The following is a 26,552-nucleotide window of genomic DNA, read 5'->3' on the forward strand; positions in this document are numbered from 1 at the left end:
TGGATTTTCAGAAACAAGCTAAACAAAAAAGGTGAGGTCATTCGGAATAAAGCAAGGCTAGTTTGCAAAGGTTATTCTCAAGAAGAAGGAATATACTATGGTGAGAATTTTGCATCTGTGACAAGACTTGAGGGAGTAAGAACATTGTTGGCATATGTTGCTTACAAAAATTTTAAGGTATATTAAATGAATGTTAAATCTGTATTTTTGAATGGTATACTAGAAGAAGAAGTTTATATTGAACAACCTGAAGGATTTATTGAAGATAAGAATAAAGATTAGGTATGTAAGTTGAACAAAGCATTATATGGTCTAAAGAAAGCACCTAGAGCATGGTATGAAAGATTATACTCTTACTTAATCAAGATTGGATTTATGAGGACAAGTGAAAACAACAACATGTATATGAAGAATGATGAGGATAATGGAATACTGATTTCAGCCATATTTGTTGATGATATTATTTTTTGTGGAAATGACTCTTTATGCAAGAACTTTAGAAATGAAATGTGCAAAGAATTTTGAGATGTCATTAATCAATGAAATAAAGTATTTTATAGGTTTGCAGATACTGCAAATGAAAAATGAGATTTTCATTACTCAATCCAAGTATATAAAGGAAATCTTGAAGAAATTTGGAATGGAGGATTCTAAACCTATTAGCACTCCTATGACTACTAATTGTAAGCTATCAAAGAATGATGAATCTGTATCTGTTGATGAGACACTTTACTGATCTATGATTGGAAAGTTTCAATATGTGGTTCATAGTAGGCCGAATATTGCACATCCAGTAGGTATAGTTGCAATATTTTCTGCATATCCCAAAGAAACCCATATGACAACAATCAAGAGAATTTTCAGATACTTAAGAGGCACTGAAGATTATAGTTTAGTATATCAAAAGAGGAATGATTTTGACTTAAAAGTCTATATTAATATTGACTAGGTAGGAAACATTGATGATAGGAAAAACACAAGCAGTGGAGCTTTCTTTTTGGGAGAAAGACTAGTGAGTTGGCTTAGTAAGAAACAGGGATGCATTTCACAATCAACAGCTGAAGCTGAATATGTCGCTGCAACATTGAATTGCACCAATATAGAATGGATCAAACAACTATTGGAAGGTATGAATGAGAAAGTTACCAGGCCAATAACTATATTATGTGATAATACTAGTGCTATTAACATTTCAAAGAATCTAGTAATGCACTCTAAGACAAAGCATATCTCTATAAAGTATCATTATCTCAGAGAAGAAGTTCAAGAGAAGAAAGTTATGTTGGAATATATTAGTTCAAAGGAACAAATAGCAGACATCTTCACAAAACCACTGCCAAGGGACACTTTTGATTATCTCATAAGTAATTTAGGGGTCCTACCCCTATCTAGTACTCACTGACAGAGTTTGGTGAAAGCATCAATTCTATGACTCTACAGAATAACTATTTAATGAGTTGATGCTGCATTACACACTTTAGGGGGTTGCCTAAAGTTGTGGAGGAAACAGTGAATGAAGACAAGTTTCTTTACCGAGACTGAGATGATACATTTGTAATTACTTCATAGAGGAAGTAATCATGTATTAGTTTTACTTTTTGGAATTGTTGTCAAAGGGGGAGAAGACTAATGACAGGGGGAGAAGTCTAGAGCAGATAGTTTTACAGCAATCTGAATCTGAATCAATTGGAATAAATCAAGTTGGTATTGCCATTAAAGTTGGTATTTCCATTAATGCCAAAGGGGGAGATTGTTGGCATTTCAATAAGTTTATTATGAGGATATTGAGAAGGTTGTTGGAGATTGTTGATATAATCGATAAAGGATGATTACTGTCTTAATAATATTATTTTGTCATTGATGTCAAGCAATTAATTTTCTAATTCAGTATGATGTTGCCATATCTTAATGAGTATGTTGATGAGTATAAAGATATCGGTAAGTGACATAGAAAGAATGAGAATGAAGCGGAGTATTAAGTTATTCAATGGGCAAGTATTACTGCGTTAGACAATGATAAGATCTAGTTGTTTTGATTGTTTTGATATCATGTATACGAGTATTCGAAGACTGAACAAGAAGGACAAAAGATTTCAAGCAATAGAATCAGTAAAGGTTTGATACTGTTCTATGTTACCGATCAAGGAGATAGTTGGTAAACACTAAGGTTATCAATATTGGTTAAAGAAGGAAGAATGTCTACCGAGTAAAGTTTAGTATTAATCGAGTAACAACCGAGCAGTAACAAAATGCATTGGATGAATAAGAGAATTATTAAATGAAGGATGCCATTGAGTTGGAGTTTTATAGATGATTGGTATGTCGTGCAAGAAGTTTGTTGAGGATCTACGATAGTGAAAATGCAAGGGTTAGATCTACAGTGCAGATTGAATGGTCATAACCTAGCACAAGTACCAAGGAAGGAATACGAGTTCCAAGGCGAGATAAAACATTTTTCAGGTCAAAGGATTCAATGAACCTAGTCAAGTTTGAAGATCTGATGGCTAAGATTGATCATGGGAAATGTGATCAAGGAGATTAAATGGTTAGGAATTGCTTATATCTAAGGAATTGTTGATAAACAATTATGCGGCAAATAGAAGAATAGTGATGTTGTTGTAATGATCACCGAGCACTGAAGATTGAAGATTTGATTAAAGAACAAATTTAGAAGCCCAACAAGGAGCAAGATAAGTCTTATGACAAGATTATTTTGAGCACATAGATTCATCTTTAGCATTTCAGATGTAAAGTTGCAGATATATTTTATTACTATTATTTATTTTGTAACTGACAAGAAATCTCTTAACCAAGTGGACCTAACAGTCTTATTTGTAAATCCTCTAGCAAGGTAACATTTTGAATGAGTGTTAGAAATCCTTTGACAAGGTCACTTCTAACAAAGTGCAAGATCCTAACAGATCTGAGGGAAATCCCTTAACCGGGTCACATCTAGAAATATGTTTATGTAATCTTTAATAAGATTGGCTTATAATCAAGCATACTCTAGAAGGGTATATTTCTTAGTGGGTCTGAAATCACACAGTGGTTTTTCCCTATTTGGGTTTCCATGTTAAATTTGGTGTTAAATGTGTTATGATGTTTTAATTTTATCAGTTTATGAGTTTGAATGATTTAGAGTCATAGTTTCATATTAAGTAAAGGCTACCGAGTTTGAATTCAATTAATAGACTACATTTTGTGTTTATATGATTCACCCCCCTTCTCATCTAACTAACAGTCATCACTTTTCTTTTGTATAGTGGGTCATTATTGGAACTAGAGGGTAGCATCTTAGAGAAAGATGTCACCACATTTCTTTTATACAGTGGGTCATTGTTGGAACCAGAGAACAACCTCTTAGAGTGAGATGTCACCACTTTTTCTTTTATACAAGGTGATTATTATCCGAACTAGAGCACGGTCTCTTAGAGCGAGATGTCATGCCTTTCTTGATATTTGTACTATACATCTTATATAGGTTATAGCATACTCAGGAATAGACTCCTATGAGGTTCTTTGAACCTCACTCACACACACATACACAAGGTTTAGTGGAACAAACGACGTTCTCACCTTCCTCTCTTACATGGATCACCTAGACAGACTCTAGGGACTAGTTTTCCATGTCCCTTTTCTCCATGGATCACCTAATTCTAGGGGTGAGATGTCCATGGTTTCCTCTTATTTTCCTTTCTTCTCATGGATCACCAAAGTGTGTATTCATGTCCTCTCTCTCCTTCCTCTCATGAACCCGTAGTTTTACTATTGATGGTTCATGGATGATGTCATCTTTTCTCTTTTATGTGACTATTGGTGTTTATGTTATGGAATTGGTCTTTGTGTTTTAGTTAGTTGTTTGTGACATTGGTATTGAGGTCTCTTCAGCTAGTTGATGTGTACTTTTGTATGTTTTTTCTTTGTTGTGTATCTTTTGTGCTTTGTCTTGTTTTGGTCAGTCTTGTTCTTTTGGTCTTGTATGCTCTTGCATATGTTTGAGTGAGTTAAGATCATAACATTGGGAGCTTTGTTCCTCAAAATTAGTGATGTTTATACTCCTTGTGGTATTGCTCTATATCTCTCATCTTCATCTCTCTCTTTCTTCTACTTTACTGGTAGTATTGGCATAAGCCATACTCCTACTAAAGTGGGGCCTACATGTAGAGTCCTAAAATTGTGAACCCCGCAATTTTGACCATATTTTAGGTCCTCATCTAAGAGACTACATTTCTCTCTCAACTAAGACCTCTTTCTACATTTTCATCCCAAGTCTCTTCCTATTGTGACCCTTATGCTGCCTTAATACCTTGTCTGAGCCCCAAGATATGGCAATACAAGGGCATGGAGCCCCTTTCCCCCTTGGATAGGGGCATGGTACCCATGTCCTCCCTCTTAGGGAGGCCCTAAGATGGGTCCATCTGACCCCTTTTGCTTAATTTCATTCTTTGAGGATTGCAATATACCTTTGTTGGCCTTCTATGGATGAAAAGTAATCCTCTTAGGAATGTATAAAAGGAGATTCAATTCCATCATTCGATAGATATGAAGGATGATTAGGATACATAGGAAAGATAAGGATAATAAGAGAAATTAAAGCAAAAGGTCTTCATCAAGCATTCAAGTCTTCAAGCATCCACCAATTTCTCTTCTTCATGTGTCTTCTTCATTGATCCATTGGAGCAACATTACAACATTCATTTGTAACCATGTGTGTGTGTTAGGTTTTTTTCATGTTACATGCCATTTCATCCAACATTTGTGATTACATTCAAGAAGCAAAACAATTATCATCATCAATTACAGATCTACAAGGTATACAATTCCATTATTTATATTTAAGAATTTTAAATTACTTTCTTTCAAGGTTGATTCCTCAACCAGGGTTTGACTGAGGAAAACCCCTATCCACAACCCTTCTTCCATTCTTTGATGTGTGTAGGTTGCAGGTGAGTAGTTGTAATTGTAGGACTGGACTCCATTTACATAGACATAAAAACCCTTTTTGGCATGCAGATTTTTTAGAGGACCGTGTGCACTTTCAACATGGTCTCGATGACTTTTCTCCAAATTTGTAGGGCAGATCCATATCAGTTTGAATATCTCAGATCTGAAATTGCAGTGCAATCCCAAACTGATAGCTCCTCATTTCATTCATTTCATCTCCCTTTTCTACATAGTCAAAAAGTCAACATATCTATTTATAAAAGAGGGAAAATTATTTTCTAACCCTTACAATCCACTTGGAATTCATATCTTGGTTTCCCTTGCATATTTTAATTCATTGGTTTGAAAATCATGTGCTAAATTTCATCCGAAGGAAAGAGAGAGTCTATGCATTTTGTTGATTCATAAATTTTAAAAAAAAAAAATCTTCATCAATGTTTGTGGCATAGTGATGTACAAATGTTGAAAATGGCTTTAGACACTTTCGGGTTAAAAGTCTTTATTCTTAATTTATTTTCTTATATTCATTGAAAATCAAGTGGGGAGTTATACCTGATACACTTCAGAGAGAAACTTAATTAAGGTTGCCCAATTGATTGGTTGCAAATTAAGTTCTTTAAAAGTGGGCCAGAGTTAACACAAAACAAAGTTATTAATTTTATCCAAAGAACAAATCTGTTAACCAACAAATTTTTGGAGACTCTATTGTGGAAGATGAGTCAAGACTAGTCATCTGATCATAGGGTAAATAGAGCTGCCCTATGAGATTCTATTCTTGTGTGATTTATTCTATTTTATGTATGTGAAGTAGCACAATAACATTTTGTATTATTAATTTAAAGCAGGCTGGAGTCAAGGTGTTATACCAGATCTTTGAGGAGAGAAGGAGTGGTAGATCTTGTTTTTCCAAATTTAATAGACACAATTTTTTCTTATAATCTTACTCGTGCAAGATAGGAAAAAACTAGACGCCCTTCTTCTCCTCTCCCGCTTCTTCCCCATCTCCTACCTGCTAAGCCCTCATCTTACATGGGACTACCTTTCCTATTGCCATTAATCTTGTATCTTTCATTGTTCAAATGGCTCAACCATGGGGAGTCGCTATAGGTTCCTTGAACTTAGTAGCTAATTTAAATGCCCTGACTAAAGGAGTGAAAGATAATTTGCCTAAGTTCAATGGAGATGTGAAAACAACAATTGATGAACATTTGAATGCTCTTAATGTAGCATGTGGTGTATTGGGAGTTCAACATGAAGATGTGGTTGTGAGACTTTCTATACAAACTTTAAGTGATGATGTGTTAGAATGGTTTTACCATTTACCCAATGATTCAATCTTTACTTGGGATGATATGAGAACAAGATTTGAAGCTAGATTGAAAAGTGTAGGGGATGAGAATTCCCTTCTTGCTTAGCTCATGCGGCTAAAGAAGGAAATTCATGAACCTATGAGAGAGTTTGTAGCCAAATTTAATAAGATTGTGAATAAAATTTCTACAAATAAAAGGCCTTCTGTTGATAACCAAAAGTGTTTCTTTCTTAATTCAATGCCCCCTGATATAGGCTTCCACCTCAGGAGACAAATGGTAGCCAATCTAGCAGGAGACCAAATGCTAGCTATCGAGTTAGAGGATGATTTAATCACTTCTGGTAAATGGAAGAAAGTGGTTCAGACACAAAATGCCTAGCCTTCAACCTCTTTTGATCCAATGATATAAATATTGGTTAATGAAGTTATTGCATTACAAAGATAGTTACGAAAAGATAGCACTTCTCCTCAACAACCTTATCAAGATAGTCCTAGAAGGAATTATAATCAGCCAACAAATGCTAGTAATAAGACATTACAACTCCCACCTATACAACAGAGGCTTTCTCTTGAAGCTATTGGTATTTACATGAAGATTGCATTAATGATATGTGATGTTGTAATTGATGTCAATTAAACTGGTAATGATATTGTTGATATTGTTCTAATATTGTTACTATAACCAGTAACTGGTGGAAACCTTATCTATTGTTATAACAGATAAACCCTACCTATTTTTTTTAATAAACCCTAACAAATTAAGTTTGGTGAATTGGTTATATTGGTTTATGATTTGATGATGAGCGGTAATGATTATGACATGCATGATTATTGTATGAAGACAATTCAAACAGATTTTGGTGAGTTGTTGTAACCGTTTTTGTCTAGGGAATGAGAAAATGTATTGCATCTAATGCTAAGCACATGATGAGTTTTAAAGTTCAATTAAGTGGTGATCAAGGAGTGATCAATCTTTTCTTGATTGATGTGCAGAGATTGCTATGTAATCCAACGGTCATACCTAAACTGATTTGTTTGTAATCTCTATGAGAATTAGGTTTTTGTTGTGTTACTGACTTGATTGATTTGTATTTAAGGTCAATGAAGTTGTTTAGTTTAAGGGTTGGCAAAGAGATAGACACGGTTCAATTGAGTGTGTGGTTGCTGAACTGGATGATGTATCTTAAGTTTGATTAAAGGCAGATAGGAGCATGAAATGGATCTAATCAAGCAAGTGTAGTGCTATTCAGACATATCAACAAAATCCTATTGTTTTCTAACAGTTATAGCAGAACTGAAATCCCCTAACCAGGTAAGCTCTAACAAGCTTGGTGCTATTCAAATCCTCTAACAAGGTGGTCCATTAGATTGGATTTTCAAATCCTCTACCGAGGTTACTCCTCATAGGGTATTGCTTCTAACAAGGCATTTGCACTCAATCCCTTAACCGAGTGATTCCTAACAGGATCACTTCTTAATAGGACTTTTTGTAAAGCTTTAATAGGCTAGGCTCCTAACAGGGTGAACTTCAGAAGAGTTCAGATAGTTATCTTATGAGTCTCTTCTCACCATGGTTTTTAACTATTTTGGTTTCCACGTGAAAAATATTTTTGTCAAGTTGTGAATGTTTTTGTAGTTATATTTTCATGGTTGATTTACTTAACTACTTAATTATTTCTAATAGGTCATCATAACTAGAAGTATTGCGATATGAAGAATTTGTTTACTGTTAATTTGTTGTAACAGTCAACCGATTTATCCTATGATTTTTTATATTGATAGAGTTATTATTCTAAGTTTACTTTGAGAGATTTATTTTTGATATTGGTGAAGTTCGTATCAATTTTTCTATCTACTGATTCACCGCCCGTCTCAATAGTCATCCAGATACTTATTCTTTCATCATACCATCAATTGGTATCAGAGAATTTTAGGTCCTCTAAAGTCTAAGCCTAATAGCTTGAGGTAAAGATCTACAGATCATGATGAAGAAGGAAGGTTCAAAGTTTAATAAAGAGAACTACATGATATGGAGTGACAACATAAAAATTTATATCAAGAGTTTAGGAAGTCCGTATTGGGAGCATGTCGATACTAAGTATGTTGCACCTACTGGGATGTTGACTGATGATCAGAAGAAAGAGAAACAATAAAATCATGAAGCATTGGAGACTATTATCAGTTATTTGTCTGATGTAGAGTATGTAGATGTTCATGGACTTGAAACTACATATGAGGTATGGGAAAAAACTTGAGATTTATAGTGGTGATGAACATGTTAAGATTGCTAAAGAAGAGAGTCTAAGAGTAAAATTTGATGACATGTAGATGGAAGAAGGTGAGAATATCCAACAGTATGGTCAAAGGATAAAAGAGATAGTTGGTGAAATTAAGAGTGCACAGTGATTAGTAAGGTATTTAGAACCCTACTACTAGTCTATGATATCTGAATTGCAACTATTTAGGAGCAGAAGTCCATTGACAAAACTAAGGTAACTCTTGACTCCATCATTGGAAAGCTTACTACATTTGACTTAAATGGTTATGATGGTAGTGTACAAAAATCTGAGTCTGCATTTAGAGCTTCTATTCCTAACCCATCAATGAGGAAAAGTAGAGATGCCAGTCATAGCTATGAATCTAGATCCAATAGAGAAGGTTATCATGAAGACAATTTAGTCAATCTTGAAGCATTGTTGGCCAAGTGGTTGCCTAGAGGTACAGATAAATATAGAGGAAAATTACCTTTGAAATGTTTTGCATGCAGCAAGATTGGACACATTGCTTCTAACTGTCCTAATGGTGATAATGAGGACAAATGAGAGAAATTAATGAAGAAGTATAAGGCTAAAGGAAAAAGGGATTATCTTATTGCTGTTGATGGTGTTATCACTGATAAGGAATCTAATGTTGATGCTAATAAAGACATTGTGTTTGTAGCCATTAAAGAAGAGATGTCAGACCAAAAGGCATGTGTATCCAAGATGGATAACTCTAATGATTGGATCATTGATAGTGGTTGTTCACATCAGATGACCGGTGATCAGAGCAAAGTTTTTTCTCTTAAGGAATTTGATGGTGGAGTTGCAGGATTTGGTAATAACTCACCCTGCATGGTTAAAGATAAGGGAACTATTTCTTTGAATGGAAAGAGTAGTGCAGATGATGTCTACTAGGTTGAAGGTTTAAAGAATAATATTTTGAGTGTGGTATAACTCAATGACAAATGATACCCATTGGATTTTAAAAATGGTATGTGCAAAATCTATGACAACAAAGTTGAACTAATTACAACAGGGAAGAAAACTAAAGGTAACTTGTTTCACCTTAATCCTAAAGTCTACAACTGTTTAATAGCAAAGAAATATGATAGTTGGCTTTGGCATAGGATATTTTATCATATAAACTTTGATAACATTGTTAAAGTGAGTAAGTCCAAGATAGTGAGAGGTTTGCCTCAGTTGGACAAATCGGTTAATGTTATGTGCAAAGAATGTCAGTTGGGAAAGATGACATCCTCAGTTGGCATTTTTTGTGATTATCTTGTGATTGTCATTGATGGACACACACTTGCTATGAGATGACTTTTTGAATGTATGAGTTATGCTCAATCGGTATTTGTTCCAAACCGGTATTATGTAGTAGTCTTTAGACTATCGTTGTTTTGCAGAAAGTGTTTACTGATCTCAAGCGGCATGAAGACCTCAAGCAGTTAGAGGATCTCAAGCGGAACAAAATGAAGGAACTAAAGCGACAGTTATCATTTTCCCATTCTTCATTTTTTTAAACTGGTAATCATTTTAATATTTGAACCTCTATTACTCTGAGTTCCCAATCGGAAATCAGTAAAGTTGTATGAACCAGTAATACTCTGTGATAAGTTACCAACTGGTATTTTTGTGATGAGTTACCATCCACCGACACTTTGATGGTGAATTTATATCGTGTTACCAAATGTGTCTAGATACACTAAACCTAGGAACTTGCAATGTAATCCTATTGGATCGACATGAAATCAGATTCCTTTTTTAAAGGACATCATGTCTAGGGTTTTAGGTGTTGTTACGGTTTAAGGTGATTTTTGAGATTATTGCATGTGTGATCACAGAAGAAGAATAGGTATGTGTGAAGAGATAGAGTGTGAAGTGTTTGAAGACTGAAGTAATGCTAAAATGCATTAATAATGAGCTATCAAGAATCTAACCAAGCATATTGTGCTAGTATTTAGATCACTCACTTGTTGATTACTCACATCTTCAACAAGTATTGAAACCCTTGACCGGGTAGGCTTGGCAGAGCCTTTGTAACTCCTCTAACAAGGTGGTTTACAACTATGGATCTGAAATCCTCTCACAAGGTAGTCTTTAATTAGACTTATCTCCTAACAAAGATTGAGATTCCTAACAAGATCTATTCTGGTGAAGAACATTGTATGACCTTAACTGGTCTAGTTACTACTCTATGGATAATTACTTGTGAGTCTCATCTCACCATGGTTTTTCCCATTTGGGTTTCCACGTCAAAATCTATTGTGTTATGGTGATTGTGCTTCTCTGGGTGAATGCCTTATTTGCTGTTTGGTTTGCATGTGTGTTAACCGGTTTGTTTGTAAAACTGTTTTACCGGTTTAATACTAGACTATTTAAGTGTTTGAGTTCAGTATTTTTTGGTATACTAATCCACCCCCCCCCCCCCCTCTTAGTATTCATCAATTGGTATCAAAGCCAACCTTTCTATAAGTCTAACCACTTGGAAAGACATATGGGGGAATACACTATGAGGGAACTTACTCATCATCTCACTCAGATTGAGCAAGCCTATGATGAACTCAAAGTCAAATATAAGGCCTCTCTGGAAAAAAGAAGAGATCATGCTAAAAAACTAATGGAGCTAACTGAAAATAGTTCTTCTAATGAAGCGGACATGGAAGCGCTAGTTGAAGAGGTGGAAAAACTGAATGAATCTAATACCAACTTGAGAAAGGAGTTGGAAGGACTGACTATCTGAATGTGTCAAGAGCTTGAGAACTAGGGAAAACTGAAGATATGGTAAAAGACAAAGATCTTTAGATCTCCAAGTGGAAGCAAGAAATCAGTACACTTACCGCTCATCTTCAAGAAAGAAAAGTGGAAAAAGAAGAAATGCAAGGCGAACTAAACTTGGCTATCTTTGAGAATTCAATCTTGAAGGAATCCAATGCTGCTATTTCCAAAGAACTCATTGAGTCAAAGGAAATAGTTGCCAAATTCAATAAGAGCATTGGTAAGCTAGAGCAAAAGCTTGAATCAGCTAAACTGGTAAAGAATACTAATGGACTTGGTTTCTGTGAATATGAGGAAGGTGAGACCCTTGGAACAAAAGATGGAGCATCAAAGAAGTAACCAACACCAAAGAATAAAGGTAAGCAAAAGTTCAAACCTGTTTGCTTTAATTGTCTCAAGGAAGGACACACTGCCAATGTATGTAGAAGTAAGGCCTACAATAATTTTCCTTATTTTCTAAATGATAAGCCTAGACCCAATAGATTCAATGGTAATTGTTATGCATGCAACAAGTTTGGGCATAGAGTATTTGAATGCAAGTTTGTCATGCACAAGACCGGAAGGTATCCTCAAGGGATTCAAGGAGTTTTTCTTGAACCCTCTGGGAACCAGAATCCAAATTGATTTTATGCCTATGATCATCAGTCAAGTAGCGGTGGCTATCAAGCGGCAACCGGATGGAGAGAAACCTATTTGATTTTTCATGGTAGTGGTCACACTACTACAACATGTAGAAGGAAAAATGGAAACATGAATAATGAACCTTGGAGAGCACCTGGAATGGTTTGCTATCATTGCAACAAACTTGGTCATACAACAAGATTCTATAGGATGAGAAAGAATATATCAGATGATATACCAGTCACTCTGGAAGGAAAGATTGATGTTGAAACTGTTCAAGCGGATATGAAGAAAGCAGGGAAAAAGAAGCCAGAAGAAGTGATTCAAGAAGAACCTATTTCTGCACCTAGTGTGGAAGTCACTAAACTGGCAAACTAAGCATCTGAAAAGCTTAGGGGGAGCAAACGGTGAAATGTTTCGAACCCCCAGTCTACACTGGTAAAAGACCTTAACCGGATAGGCTTCGCAAAAGACTGGAAATGGTAAAAGGTAAATTAGGGTTTACGCCCTAATAGTGGAGCATTTATTATGGTAGGTGAAGAATTTGTTTAAAAGGAATTTTCAAGTCATTTTTCACTTATCAGTTTTTGAGTGAAGAAGTTTTCAAGTGCAGAGCGACGAAAGGCAATTTGTATTGTGATTCAAAGAGATTTCAAAACCTTGAAGAAGAATCAGAAGCTAATATCAATCGGTCAAGTGTAGAACTCAAAGTGATAATTTAGCAACTGAAGGAGTGTGTGGTGAAGTGGAATTTGCAAGCCCTAAATTTTGATTTACAAAGGTATTTTTTGAATTTCTCTGTTTATCATGGCTTCCGCATCACACTCTAGTTCTAGTGCACTCATTGATTTAGTAGATTTCATCCAATGAAAGGAAAAATATAATGCCCTATCCCAAATACCCGCTGGTGTTATAGTGGAGGAAGGTATTTCAGATTATATTGATTGTAAAATTGAAGACCTAGGATCTCTAATGATCCATTCTCAGTTAAGCTTATTCTGTGGGAAGGACAAGAAGATTAAACTGGAATACAACATCTTAGAAAAGAAGAAGCTTCACAATATGGTCTATTTCCTTGAAGAATTTATAGATGATCACATCTACATCATTCTAAGCAGAGTGCATGGTGAAAAAATGTACTTAGAGCGGACACACGACATCACACTGGAAGCTATTCATGTCGTCACCGGTTTCTATAACGTTGGAGAGGTGTCAACCCTAAGGAAGATCATCGATACCAAAATGACCAAGCTCACCGGTTCTATGAGTGACCAACGGGGAATGACTGTCAATACCATCAAGGACGAACTAGTCAAATATGCCTGCATGGTAATAGGTTATCAGATATTCTATGCTAGCAGGATCAATTCTATCTCTGTTGCAATGGTAAATGCTACCTACAGGATGATCAAAGAAGATACCTCATTTGATTTATGCACTTGTATGCAAAGGCAACTTCTAGTGAATCTGAAGTTGATTAAACAGGACAATGCCTTGAGATTTAAGTTTGGACAACTATTGGTTGGGTTGTTCTTCTACTTCCAACATTACTTCCTAGGAGTTGGAGATATTCAGTGGTTTGCCAACCAACCGATTACAAAGAAAATCAAAGAAATCCTTCAAGCCATTGGAACTGGTTATCTAGAAGTTTTGAACAAATATTTTGATGAGTTGAGATGCAAAATGAGCCAAAGGGTGAGAATATTGGGTGATATTGTCAAGAAATATGAAGATGACATCTGCTTCACCATCAAAGTTGATGAGTGCATAATGGAGGCGGTTGAGCCTAGACAAGAAGAAGTGGAACCCATGGGATATGAGGTAATGCATGACATGCTAGATGGGTATGCCTCAACCCTACTCGCCTCGCCCCTTGATCCAAAGGAGAAGAGAACTAGCACCTATCTGGAAAGGGTTACACCAGTTGAAGAACCCTCAGTAAAGAAGGGAAAGGAAGTGCCATCTGTAATGACACCGGTTACTTTAGCAAGTCCTAAAGTGAGCAAGCGGTCAGCGGAAAAGAAGAAACTAGAAGTTGCACCTGCCAAAGTAGTTGAGAGAAAGCGGAAGACAAAAGGCAACACACCGGACTCAGAGGACACTATGTCTAAAGAACAGCCTAAGAAGACTAGGCAAATAAGGAAAAAGACAAAGCCAACCAGCAATGAACCGACAACATCAACATCGGTAAATATTGATATTTCCTCCTACAAACCTTTGACACATTGTCAAAGAACTATTAAGAATATTAGAAGAAAAGTGCTTGGTGATTTGAAAGAATGCTTTGATGATTTTAATGATAATGAAAAGGAAGAAGTTAAATAGGAAGAAATTAAATATTTATGTATTAATGACCGGTGGCCATCAGAAATTAAATCCCAGACACCTAATTATTTATATAATTCTTTAGATAACAAATGGTGCATTACCATAGAGAAGGAACAAGAAATAAGAGAGGAAGTATTTGCACAATACTTTCCTGATGTGCCTAATTTAGAACTTTATGAAGTTGTGGAAAAATATAAAGGCCTCTTCTTCATGAGAAGAAGGAGACTCCTGTTACTAGAAGGAAAAGTCCCTGAAGTGGTAAAAGATACCCATTCCCTTGCTCAATCTGCTCTAAAGTTGCATCAAGTGGCTGAAGCCAACAAGAAAGCTGAGCAAGAACCGGAAATCAATAAACCAAATGAGGTATTTGATAGTGAAGAGGAACTGGTCACTGATCAAATGGACCCCATTGATGCTGATGCCTTGAATGGTTCAAATGTTACTTCGGATACACAAACAAAAGAGGCAGGACAAGAGAAACAGGCAGAAGAAGAGAAGAAGCAATAGGAAGAAGAAAAGAAGAAACAGGCAGAAGAAGAGGAAAAGAGAAAAGAGGAGGAAAAGAGAAAAGAGGAGGAGAAGAGGAAACATGAAGAGGAAATGAGAAAAGAAGAGGAGAATAAGAAACAAGAGGAAGAGGAGAAGAAGAAGAAGGAAGCAGACAAGAAAGAAGAAGAGAAATGGAAGGAAGAAGAAAAGAAATAGGAAGAGGAGAAGAGAAAGGAAGAGGAGAAGAGGAAGCAGGAAGAGGAGAAAAAGAAGGATGAAGAAGAAGAGAAGCAGAAAGAAGAAGAGAAGAGGGAAGAAGAGAATAGAAAGATAGAGGAAGAGGAGAAAAAAAAGGCAGAAGAGGACAAGCTAAGAGCTAAAGAGAAGGAGGAAGCGACATAGAGCACAAAAGTGGAGACCCCAAAGGCAACCAGTAGTTAAGCCAAATTGGCTGACATTACCAGTCCCATTGATCTCCAATCTGCTAACAAATCGAAGTTGCTGCAAAGCATTAAGCTCTCCCAAGAATGTTTGGAAGTGATAAGGAGGAAGAAGGAGCAAGACATGATTCAAGTTGTAGTGGAAACTCTTACCAGTTTGATACCCGGTACCAACCTCCCTAGTACTGATTCGTCTCTGGCCCATCGAAAACTCTTATGCACAGTTGTGGAGGACCAGGTACAAATCCTGGAAGAGGTTGCTGAAGCTAATGCACAAAAGAAGCATCAAAAGGCACTGGAGACTACCTTAGTGAATAATTTAAATGAGCTTTGGTTAGAACTTCAAAAAGCATAGAAAGACATCAGGGATGCTCTGGATGAGGGGAATCTGCTACTCAATAAGATAAGCCAACCCTATTTATTCTGTGATGATGTGCTTGCTCAAAAAGAAAAGATATAATCTAACTTGTAGTCATACATAAGAACCTTCAAGCGGCCATATGATTCCTTCACCACTTATGGGAAAACTGTTCACCGGTTTCAAATCTAGTCTGCAAGAATAGAGTTAGAGATCAGCAACCGGACATAAGATTTGCAGGAACTTCAACTGGTTCTACTACCAAGACTGCAAATACTCCAGAAATGATATCTCAATCTGGATGCCCTAACGGTCACTCAAGAGATGAGTACCTTGGATGCCATGGAAGAACAGGTCTATCAGATGCAAACAGAGAGTGAGGTTTCTACCTCATTGCTTGAGTCATGGTCCTTATCCATGAAGCAATTTATTGACAAGTTTCACTCTTTATTGTCATAAACATTTTTTTAATCCTAATGGAAATGGGGGTTTTTTAACTATACTTTGTCATTGTTGGCAAAGACGGAGTAGTATTCTGGTATTTAAAATTTTGATGCATGCTATGTATACTTTCATGTTTATCTCTGTAAAGGAGTTGTATACATTGTATTTTTTGCAAAAGGAATAGTGTATATGCTTAGGAGGAGTAATTTTGATTATGGCATTTTTTTGTAAAACACTTAGATGTCAAATTTTTTCCTAAGTGTTGCCATCAATGCCAAAGGGGGAGATTGTTGGTATTTTTTATGATTATGTTGTGATTGTCATTCATGGACACACACTTACTATGAGATCACTTTTTGAATGTATGAGTTATGCTCAACTGGTATTTGTTCCAAACCGGTATTATGTAGTAGTCTTTAGACTATCAGTGTTTTGCAGAAAGTGTTTACCGATCTCAAGTGACATGAAGACCTCAAGTGGCTAGAGGATCTCAAGCGGAATGGAACGAAGGACCTAAAGCAGTAGTTATCATTTTCCCAATCTTTATTTTTGTAAACTGGTAATCGGTTTAATATTTGAACCGGTATTACTCTAAGTTCCCAACCGGAAATCAATAAAGTTGTATGAACCGGTAATACTTTGTGATGAGTTACCAACCGGTATTTTTGTGATGAGTTACCATCCACTGATACTTTGATGATAATTTTGTGTCGTGTTACCAAATGTGTCTAGATACACTGAACCTAGGAACTTGCAATGTAATCCTATTGGACCGACATGAAATCAGATTCCTTTTTTAAAGGACATCATGTCTAGGGTTTTAGGTGTGTTGGTGTAAATAAATATTCATTTTGGATATTATTACACTTACTTAGGTTAACTTAGGATAATGCATCTCTTCGTAGTTTGGATTTGAGACACTTAGGGAAGTGTGCACATAGGGATAGAGCGTGTAGGAGAAATTCCACCTTTTGTGGTCTTATTTTGCTGTTACACTCCACATTCGGTGGGTCATCCACCTCTTATGGAATATTATATTATTTCTCCTACCTACCCTTAGTATTTCTTACCTACCCTTGTTTCTCATTGAGCCACATGTCATATTTGTGTGCTCATACATCCATATGGGCTTGCCTATATAAGCAGGCCTATATTCATTGTATTGGTTAATCCAGTTGATCATTTTGCATATTGATGAGAATACAGTTTTTTCTTGTCATTCTATTGTCTCTTTTATGCTTTTCATTGTGCCCTTGATCTTGGCAAAATCCTACATGGTATCAGAGCTATTGGGGCTTCATTGATAGGTTTTTGGAGACATTGTGGAAGGCTTCTATTTTCGGATTTGGGGATCTTCATTTTTTGGGGGGCATCATACAGTGATTTGGACATCACCGTTGAATCCGGGAGGCCGTTTCCATAAATTTTGACTATAATGTCGACCTATTTTGGTGAGAAATTTTTTTTCCCCATTTTGGCTATTATCGTACGAATTTCGAAATTTAAAAAAAAAATAAAAATTTATTTTTCAAAAAAAAAAAATTTCAGAAAAAAATCAAAAATAGCAATCAAAAATAAAAAAAATAAAATAAAAAATATTTTGCTGTGTTTGGGGGTCTGCAGACTCCCCCGTACCTGCAGTACGCGTGTTGCAGGATGTACTTGCTATCGGAACCGTGACCCATGCCACCGCCGAGTCCCGCTGCCATTGACATCGTGCACTTTCTGCGGCGCCCAGGTCTCTTCTTGCCGGCCGGGATCCCGCCGCCACCATGCCCCACTGCCGCTGCGACCTGCCGTCACCGCTGCTGTGTCTCCGCCAGCGCCCAAGTCTTCCGCCGTCGGCTACCTCGACTTCCAGACAACCGCCGGCCCCCTCGGCTCCGGTCGCTCCTTCCTCTTCGGCGACCACCAAAACCAACAGCTCCACGTCCACCATGTGGCAGGCGGCCACTGGCCCGCGGGCAAAACCGTACACCTCTATCTGCCATGTCAGATCCGTATGCCCTGCATAGTGACCTACCCAGTCAACAGTCCGTACAGTACGAACGCCCAGTCACCAGGGAGGTGAAGTTTTTGTGATGGTCATATGGCCATCAAATTTAACACAGTGAATTGTTGATGTCAGTGCCACATCAGCAGCTTTTTGAAATTTTTTTGACCCCTCTCCATTGAGCTTTTTAGTTTTGTAGTCCAACTTTGAAAGGCCATATCTTGCTCATTTTTGCTTCTTTTTTGGTGCAATTTTTTTTTAAATGGGCTAAAATTTCATGGTCTTCATAGTGGTGTGGTTATTTTCTAATTTTGGTGCACAGGTTTTTTGGAATTTTTGGATTCTCTTAGTTGTACCTGTCCAATCCTCAATTCTGCAACTTCAAAGGCCTCGTTTGAGCTCATACGACCTCCTTTTTAGGTGCAATTTTTTTTTGAAATGCTTATTTTTTCATCTACTTTCATAATCTATGATCAAATTTCAGAGATTTTGAGTGGAAATTGTACTTTTAGATATTGGTCTTATTTGGCCTATTAGGTACTTGTAAATTGCTTGGATCTTAGTTAGATCTCTTGCATTATCAGTTTGAGTCTCTTTTGGCCTTATTGAGGCAGTTGTAAAATTGTAAATCAGAAGTCCACTTTGTCATTTTCTGCAAGTGGCCCATTGTATATGCACTGAGTATAAAGTGCCAAAATCATCACTTTTGGGGCGGGGGTTCTTTGATTGAGTGAATTTGGGGGGGCGTCTTGTGTGATTGTGCCTCTCTTTGTGCTCTTTCCATTTTTGTTGCAATGAGTCCTAATAAATTTCCACCTTTAACTCCACATAATTATGCATCATGGAAAATTAAAGTATGGAGTAAATTAATGGAAAAGGGTCTCACACATTACATAGATGGAACAATAACAACACCCCCTGATCCTAAGGCTGATCCAAATGCTCAATTAGAATGGCTCACAAAGAATTTCATCGCTCTTGGAACCTTGTGCAAGTATGTATCAGATTACCTCATTTTTCACATTGAGAAGTGTAAAACAATCAAAGAGGCTTGGGATATGTTTCAGAAATTGTATGGTCAAGTTGATGAAATCAGAGGCTATCAGATTGATAATGAGCTCACCAACTTGGATCCCAAGAGTTTTGATACAATCCAAGATTATGTCACCAAAGCAAATGAGCTAAGAGCAAAGCTTAAGGATTGTGGAATTGACAAAAAGGGTGCTCAGTTGATATTCAACTTGTTGGACAAGCTTGCACCAGAATATGCAGCATTTGTGTCTAGCTTCCAAACTCATCATTTGACAGTGGGGAGTTCTTATGTTATGCCTTCATTTGATGCTTTCACAAAAATGTTAATATTGGAACAATCTAAGTTGTTGAACATGGGGTTTCTCAAGTCTTCAAAGTCCAAGGCTTTGGTGGCTAATCAAGGGAATCAAGGAAGTCAAGGCAAAGATTCCAACAAGAAGAAGAAGCACTCTAAGTCTAAGCCACACCAGGAAAAAGGACAATCATCCTCTCCATCTCAAGGTGATTTTTCATCCTCTTCCAGGAAGGGGACACCACCTAAGAAGGATAAACCAACTTGTGCATATTGCAAGAAGTATGGTCATGATGAGCATCGATGCCATGCAAAGCAAGTTGATGAGTTAACTAATCTTCTTAAGAAAAATAACATCAACTTGCCATCTGCCTACACAAAGAAGGATTCATCTCTTTCCTCTTCCTCATAGTCTAAGGGAAAATGGCAAGCATTTGTGGCTACAACAGGTTCTTCACAACAATGGATACTTGACTCGGGTGCCTCATATCACATGGGTTCTACAAAGGAGCAGTTTTCTTCATTGGAGCCATCTAAGGTACCTCACATTTACATAGGTGATGACACACAAGTAGAGGTTGAAGGGAAAGGTTCAGTTGACATGGATGATGGAACATTTGAGAATGTTCTCTATGTTCCTAACTTGTCTACCAACCTTCTCTCCATCTACCAAATCACTCACCATGGGAATGGGAAAAAGGTTGAGTTTACGCCAGATTCAGTTGTGGTAAAGGAACTTGATGATGATGCCTTGGTAGCAGTGGGACAAGTCAATGACAACTCAAGACTTTATTCATTCTCCCACTTTGTGCCAAGTTCACCTTCTAGGGCCTTGCTTACTCATTCAAATTCAGAAAGTAAGCTATGGCATGAGCGGTTTGGTCACCTCAACTACCGCTATCTTTAGCAGCTCAGCACTAAAGACATGGTCACAGGTCTACCTCGAATCAATTTTTGAGAGGGTGCATGTTTAGATTGTTCCATGGGTAAGCATCCTGAAGAGAAGTTTGATAAGGGGAATTCTTGGAGAGCTTTGGAAGTTCTTCAACTTGTTCACAGCAATGTAGCAGGTCCATTTCCAGCACCTTCATTTAGTAAGGCCTGCTATGTTCTTACCTTCATTGATGACTACTCCTGCTTCACTTGGGTCTACTTTCTCATTCATAAGAGTGAAGTATTTGATAGATTTCAGGACTTCAAGACTCGTGTGGAGAAGCAATCAGGGAAAATGGTCAAGATTATTCGCACAGATAATGGAAGGGAATATGTGAACAAAAGACTTGAGGATTTTTGTACATTTGAGGGGATTGATCTTCGGCATTCTATCGCATACACTCCACAACAGAACGGGGTTGCAGAATGCAAGAATAGAACTCTCAAAGAAATGGCTAGCTATATGATACATGCACGTTCTCTTGATCCCGCCTTTTGGGCAAAGGCTATTAGTTGTGCCACACACATCTAGAATCGGGTTCCTCACAAAGCTTTGCAAGGTATTACTCCTTTTGAAGCTTGGGCTGGTAGGAAATTGATTGTGAGGCATTTCAGAGTCTTTGGGTGTCCAACATGGGCTCGCATACCTCCGCAAAAATGCAAGGCATTGGAACCTCAGAGTCAGCCTTGCATATTTGTTGGATATCCTGAGGGTGTTAAGGCATACAGATTGATGGACCTAAAGACACATGAGGTATTCATTTAGAGGAGTGTTCACTTTGAGGAAATCTCTCCTAGCTTAGCCTCTCTACCTCCTCCACCTTCCTCCATTATGGATAGTGATGTTAGTGATTCAGATGATGAGACTCCCTCAACTCTGACTTGCAGGGTTACACCTTTGCAGGGTCCACTTGCAATTGAGGAGCCTCATTCTCCACCTCCACCTAGACCTCATTGGGCTCGACAGACACTTGAGTCTGTGGGTTCTCTTGTTGGGGATCCTTTAGACACATAGAGAACTCGATCACAACATTAGGATCTTCCACATGCATTCATTGCTACTGCTTCTGATCCATAGACATTTAGAGAAGCATCAGGGGTTCCTGAGTGGGACCAAGTGATGAGGAGGGATGATAGAAGGTTAGTCTTCTTTTGAGGTTGGTGGGCTTTGTTCTCAATGTACTTCCCAAATCAATCCCTAGGCACAAATGGGATTCTTCTAAACCTTTCTCCTATCTCCTCCTCTCTATTCAACACTGCTTGCACCCTATTGTATTGGACATCACTCCTCCTTACCTTCCATGCTAAGGCATTCAAGTCTGAAATGAGATCCTCTTGTGTGTCACCAAAAATGAACAAGTTTGGTTGTCCAACTGGCTGAATCTCCTCTCTTCCAGGAATGGGCAACTGTTGGAGAACCATGGTTTACCTAACCTTGTTTGCACCTTTGAGGATTTCAATCATATTAATGTGTTGACTAAGCATCTAAACAGGTCTGCAAAGTGTGATGACTGTCCTTCACCTTGCAAGAATGAAAATTTCCAAGTTGGGTGCAAAGAACGTTGTTTTACTCAAGGCAACTTCTAGGTTCAAATGGTCATTTTGATCAAATGACTTAGTGCAATGTTGAGGAGCTTGTAGTAGGGTGTCTCGGGTCTTAACTTATCATTTTTGATGATTTTAAACCATCACTTACTCCTCCTTCCTTACCGATTTCATGAAATTGTCAAATTTGCTCCAAAAAGGCTACTAGAATTAGCCCTAGTTTTTAGTGAAATTTGTTCACCCTGCTCAATCTGTTATACTTCATGGAAAACCCTTGGAGATGTGGTCTATTGATGATGAAGACTCAAGGATTTTTTCTATGGCAAGTACTGTACGGACTGTTTGAGTGCTGTCCCACAAAATAGGCACTTTTCAAGGGTTTTTAAGAGTTTTGGTGAGGGTTTGCAAATCAAAGGTTTCCTCCGTGATGCTAGACCCAAGTTAAATGTTCACGCCTTGCTTTAACATATGCCAAACACTTCCAAATATTCAAAACTTATCTTAGACTACTGTCATTATATCAAACAAGTGTCATACTGCTGCCCTTACACAAAAATAACAGTCTAGATGACTGGGACAACAACGTTTTTAAGATTTTGCATACACTTTGATCATTGATAAACCAAACACAATGAAAGTATGTCAATTAGGGATGCAACAATGGTTTGACATCAGTTGGAACACCCTGCACAACAAATAAGAAAGGATTTTATAACTATTGTTCATACATAGTCAACACTGCATTTTTGACAACAATAAGGTTAATGCAACTTCCTTTCTTTGTTTTGTTTGCTTCTTTACTTTGTCCCTGGCCTGCAAAAGGTGTTAATGGCAAGGCAAAAACAAATACATATAATCTCTTCAAAGATCTTTTAATTTGTACACTTGAAAGATGCCACAAGACATGGTAGCATTATGAGATTATGACAGAAAATACACCTTTCTAGGATCCTTATTTAGGTCCTTTACAACCAAAGTGTGTATCTTGCCTTCTTAACATTGAAGACATTTACAAATACATTCCATGATGCATAAACAAAGGAATCCATCATTCCATGTTGTCCTTGAGGGAGGTTGGCACTGAGGTTTTAACAGTGAAACAGTGACACACTGTCTTTCAGTCTATTTACACCTTTTCTTCTTGCATCCAACCAAGTCATGAGAGAGACAAGGATGGTAAAGTGCAATAATAACTCTTGCCAACTTAAGTCTACTTCAAAATTTCAAAGTACAGTGCTATGAACAGCAAAGTACCATTCAAACAAATCTAAGAATACCCAAGCCAAGTTGCTCACTCCACATACTTGCCATGGGTTTACAAACACCTGTGCATTGTTAGAAAAGGAAAATGGATGTATGGTACAGTATGTACAGATCTAACAAATTCCCTTAAAAGCCATGGATGAAGAGACTTTGAAGAAATTAGTTGGACCATGAATGGTCTTCCATTGGAACCACAAAACAATGCCTTTCTCAAGAGCACTTCAAACAAAACTTGTTCCAAACCCCAAGAAAAGATCAGAGATCACTACTAAAACATCAAAGGAGATCACATTAATCAAAACAGGTTTAGTACAGACTCATGGAGCCATGGTACGGACTGTACTCTAAAAAGTGCAGAAAACTAGTTAAAAACTCACAGAAAACAAGAGCAAAACAAGTATTTTTCTTGATTTTCCAAAATGAACAACCCATACAATGATTTTAACATGGTTTTTATACATGTGCCAACTTATTGAAGCCCTTTTATGGACAGGTACAGGCTAGAAGTAACCAAAACCACCAAAAACCACTTTTTTGACAACTTTTGACAACTTTTTGACAACTTTTTGTTGCTCAAAAATTGCATTTTGACTTTCGGTGACTTGGCACTCAAACCAATGACTCAACATCATTTAGAAAAACTAAATAAACATTCTCCAATTCCTTTCAAGGCTTTACAACATCAAAAATTCAAAAATGCTCATTTGGACCCAAAATTGACAATTTTTAACCTACCGAGCAAAAAACCAAAAAAAATCTTGGAAACTCACAAAATGAGTTCCAAACCTTATTACACCACAAAAAAAACCTATTAAACCTACTAGAAGCATAAAAATAAACACACATGCTTAATTTGCAATAAAATGTTATACCTGCTAGGATTTGAGCATTCAGGTGCTCAGGTCCTCCTGCACCACCAAGCTATGGAGGAAGAGTATAGTTCCTTGATGAGGAAGAACACATGGGATTTAGTCCATCTCCCTAAGGGGAGAAAGATGGTTCAATGTAAGTGGATCTATCAGACCAAGCTTGCAGTGGATGGTAGTGTAGATAAGTATAAGGCTCGGCTTGTTGTGAAAGGTTTCTCACAGGTTCTAGGTGTTGACTATACTGAGACCTTTGCACCCATAGCCAAGATGAACTCCATTTGTTTGACACTTGCTATTGTTGTAGCTCATGGTTGGGTTGTACATCAGATGGATGTGAAGAGTTCTTTTCTTCACGGTGATCTTGATGAGGAGATTTATATGGAGCAGCCATAGGGTTTCATCTAGGATACTTCCTTGGTTTGTAGAGTAAGGAAATCTCTCTATGGACTTAAGTAGGCCCCCAGGGCTTGGTATGCCAAGATGGATTCCTTTCTTCTCTCTGTAGGGTTCACCAGGTGTCATTCCGATCCGAATGTCTACATTTTGCGATAGGATGACTCTCACTTGATACTTGTGCTCTATGTTGATGACTTGATCATTACAGGGAGTACTTCATCCATCATTAGCAGGGTCAAATCTACTTTGCATGATAGATTTTCTATGACTGACTTGGGTCTTTTGCACTACTTTCTCAAGATAGAGATTTCACAGTCACCTTCTGGGATTACACTATCGCAGCCCAAGTATGCTCTTGATCTACTTGCACGCTTTCATATGGCTGATTGTAAGCCTACCCTGACTCCCTTTCTTTTAGGAGTCAAGCTTGAGGCTCAGTGTTCTTCTCCCCCAGTTGATGCCACTTTGTATCGTCAGCTTGTGGGTAGTCTCATCTACTTGACTCATACACGCCCTGATATTTCATTTGCAGTTGGCATGGTTTCCTACTTCATGTAGGAACCACATGAGCTTCATTGGAAAGCTGCCAAACGCATCCTTCATTACATCTAGGGTACACATCACTATGGGATTCACTATGCAACAGGCACAAGACTTCACTTGGTTGGTTACACAGACTCCGATTGGGTTGGCGATCTTGATGATTGTAAGTCTACTTCTAGTTACAGTTTTCACCTTGGTTCGGGACCCATTTGTTGGCAGAGCAAGAAGAAACATGCTATTGCTCTCTCTTCGACTGAGGCTGAGTATCAAGGTGTTGTTAATGCAACGACTGAGACCATTTGGCTCTAGCAGATTCTCATAGAGTTTGGATTCACCACTCCACGGCCGATAGTTCTACATTGTGACAATCAGAGTGCTATTGCGATCTCAAAGAACCTGGTCCAGCACCAGCGGACCAAACACATCGATATTCATATGCACTATATCCGAGAGCTCATCCAGGAGCAGGTCATTGATTTGCAGTATTGTCCTACAACAGAGTAGGTTGCTGACATATTCACCAAACCTTTCATCGAGAGTAAGTTCCAGCAGTTGCGAGCTTTCTTGGGGGTGCAGGATGTGTCATTAGGGGGGGTTAGCTGACTTCTCCTTCCTCTCTTATGGGGGGGACTTTTTTCTCTTTGAGGTTTTGTCCTTCTTCTTTGAGAGTCTTTTGTACATTCATCTCTCTTTTGGGGGGGAGTTTTTTCCCACTAGGTTTTCTCCCTTTCTCCGTTTGTGAGAGATTGCATTGCATAGTTTTGCTTGCATTTGCATATTGTACATGGGTACCTATCATGGCCTCATAGCCGAGACCCATCTTGCATTGTTGACTTGAGTCTTCATTCCCCTAAGTTGCACTTAAGGGGGGGTGTTGGTGTAAATAAATGTTCATTTTGGATATTATTACACTTACTTAAGTTAACTTAGGATAATGCATCTCTTCGTAGTTTGGATTTGAGACACTTAGGGAAGTGTGCACATAGGGATAGAGCTTGTAGGAGAAATTCCACCTTTTGTGGTCTTATTTTTCTATTACACTCCACATTCGGTGGGTCATCCACCTCTTGTGGAATATTATATTATTTCTCCTACCTACCCTTAGTATTTCTTACCTACCCATGTTTCTCATTGAGCCACATGTCATATTTGTGTGCTCATACATCCATATGGCCTTGCCTATATAAGCAGGCCTATATTCATTGTATTGGTTAATCCAGTTGATCATTTTGCATATTGATGAGAATACAGTTTGTTCTTGTCATTCTATTGTCTCTTTTATGCTTTTCATTGTGCCCTTGATCTTGGAAAAATCTTACAAGGTGTTGTTAGGGTTTAAGGTGATTGTTGAGATTATTGCATGTGTGATCACAGAAGAAGACTAGGTATGTGTGAAGAGATAGAGTGTGAAGTGTCTGAAGACTGAAGTAATGCTAAAATGCATTAATAATGAGATATCAAGGATCTAACCAAGCATACTGTGCTAGTGTTTAGATCACTCACTTGTTGATTACTCACATCTTCGACAAGTATTGAAACCCTTAATCGGGTAGGCTTGGCAGAGCCTTTGTAAATCCTCTAACAAGGTGGTTCACAACTGTGGATCTGAATTCCTCTCACAAGGTAGTATTTAATCGGACTTATCTCCTAACAGAGATTGAGATTCCTAACAAGATTTGTTCTAGTGAAGAACATTGTATGACCTTAACCG

At 37.7% G+C, this 26,552-nt stretch overlaps 1 protein-coding gene across 1 annotated transcript in view; it reads right to left on the bottom strand.

The window, feature by feature from the left end:
- The window catches only part of LOC131065402 (wall-associated receptor kinase 3-like), a 58,658-nt gene extending 40,744 nt beyond the window's left edge, over positions 1-17,914 (bottom strand). Inside the window, exon 1 of the mRNA XM_057999899.2 lies at positions 17,611-17,914. Coding sequence (XP_057855882.2) covers positions 17,611-17,914 — 304 coding nt within the window. The remainder of the gene's footprint in view (positions 1-17,610) is intronic.
- Positions 17,915-26,552: the final 8,638 nt, after the last annotated feature.

This window comes from Cryptomeria japonica, chromosome 5 (assembly GCF_030272615.1).
Source record: "Cryptomeria japonica chromosome 5, Sugi_1.0, whole genome shotgun sequence".
In the NCBI taxonomy this organism is placed as follows: Eukaryota; Viridiplantae; Streptophyta; class Pinopsida; order Cupressales; family Cupressaceae; genus Cryptomeria; species Cryptomeria japonica.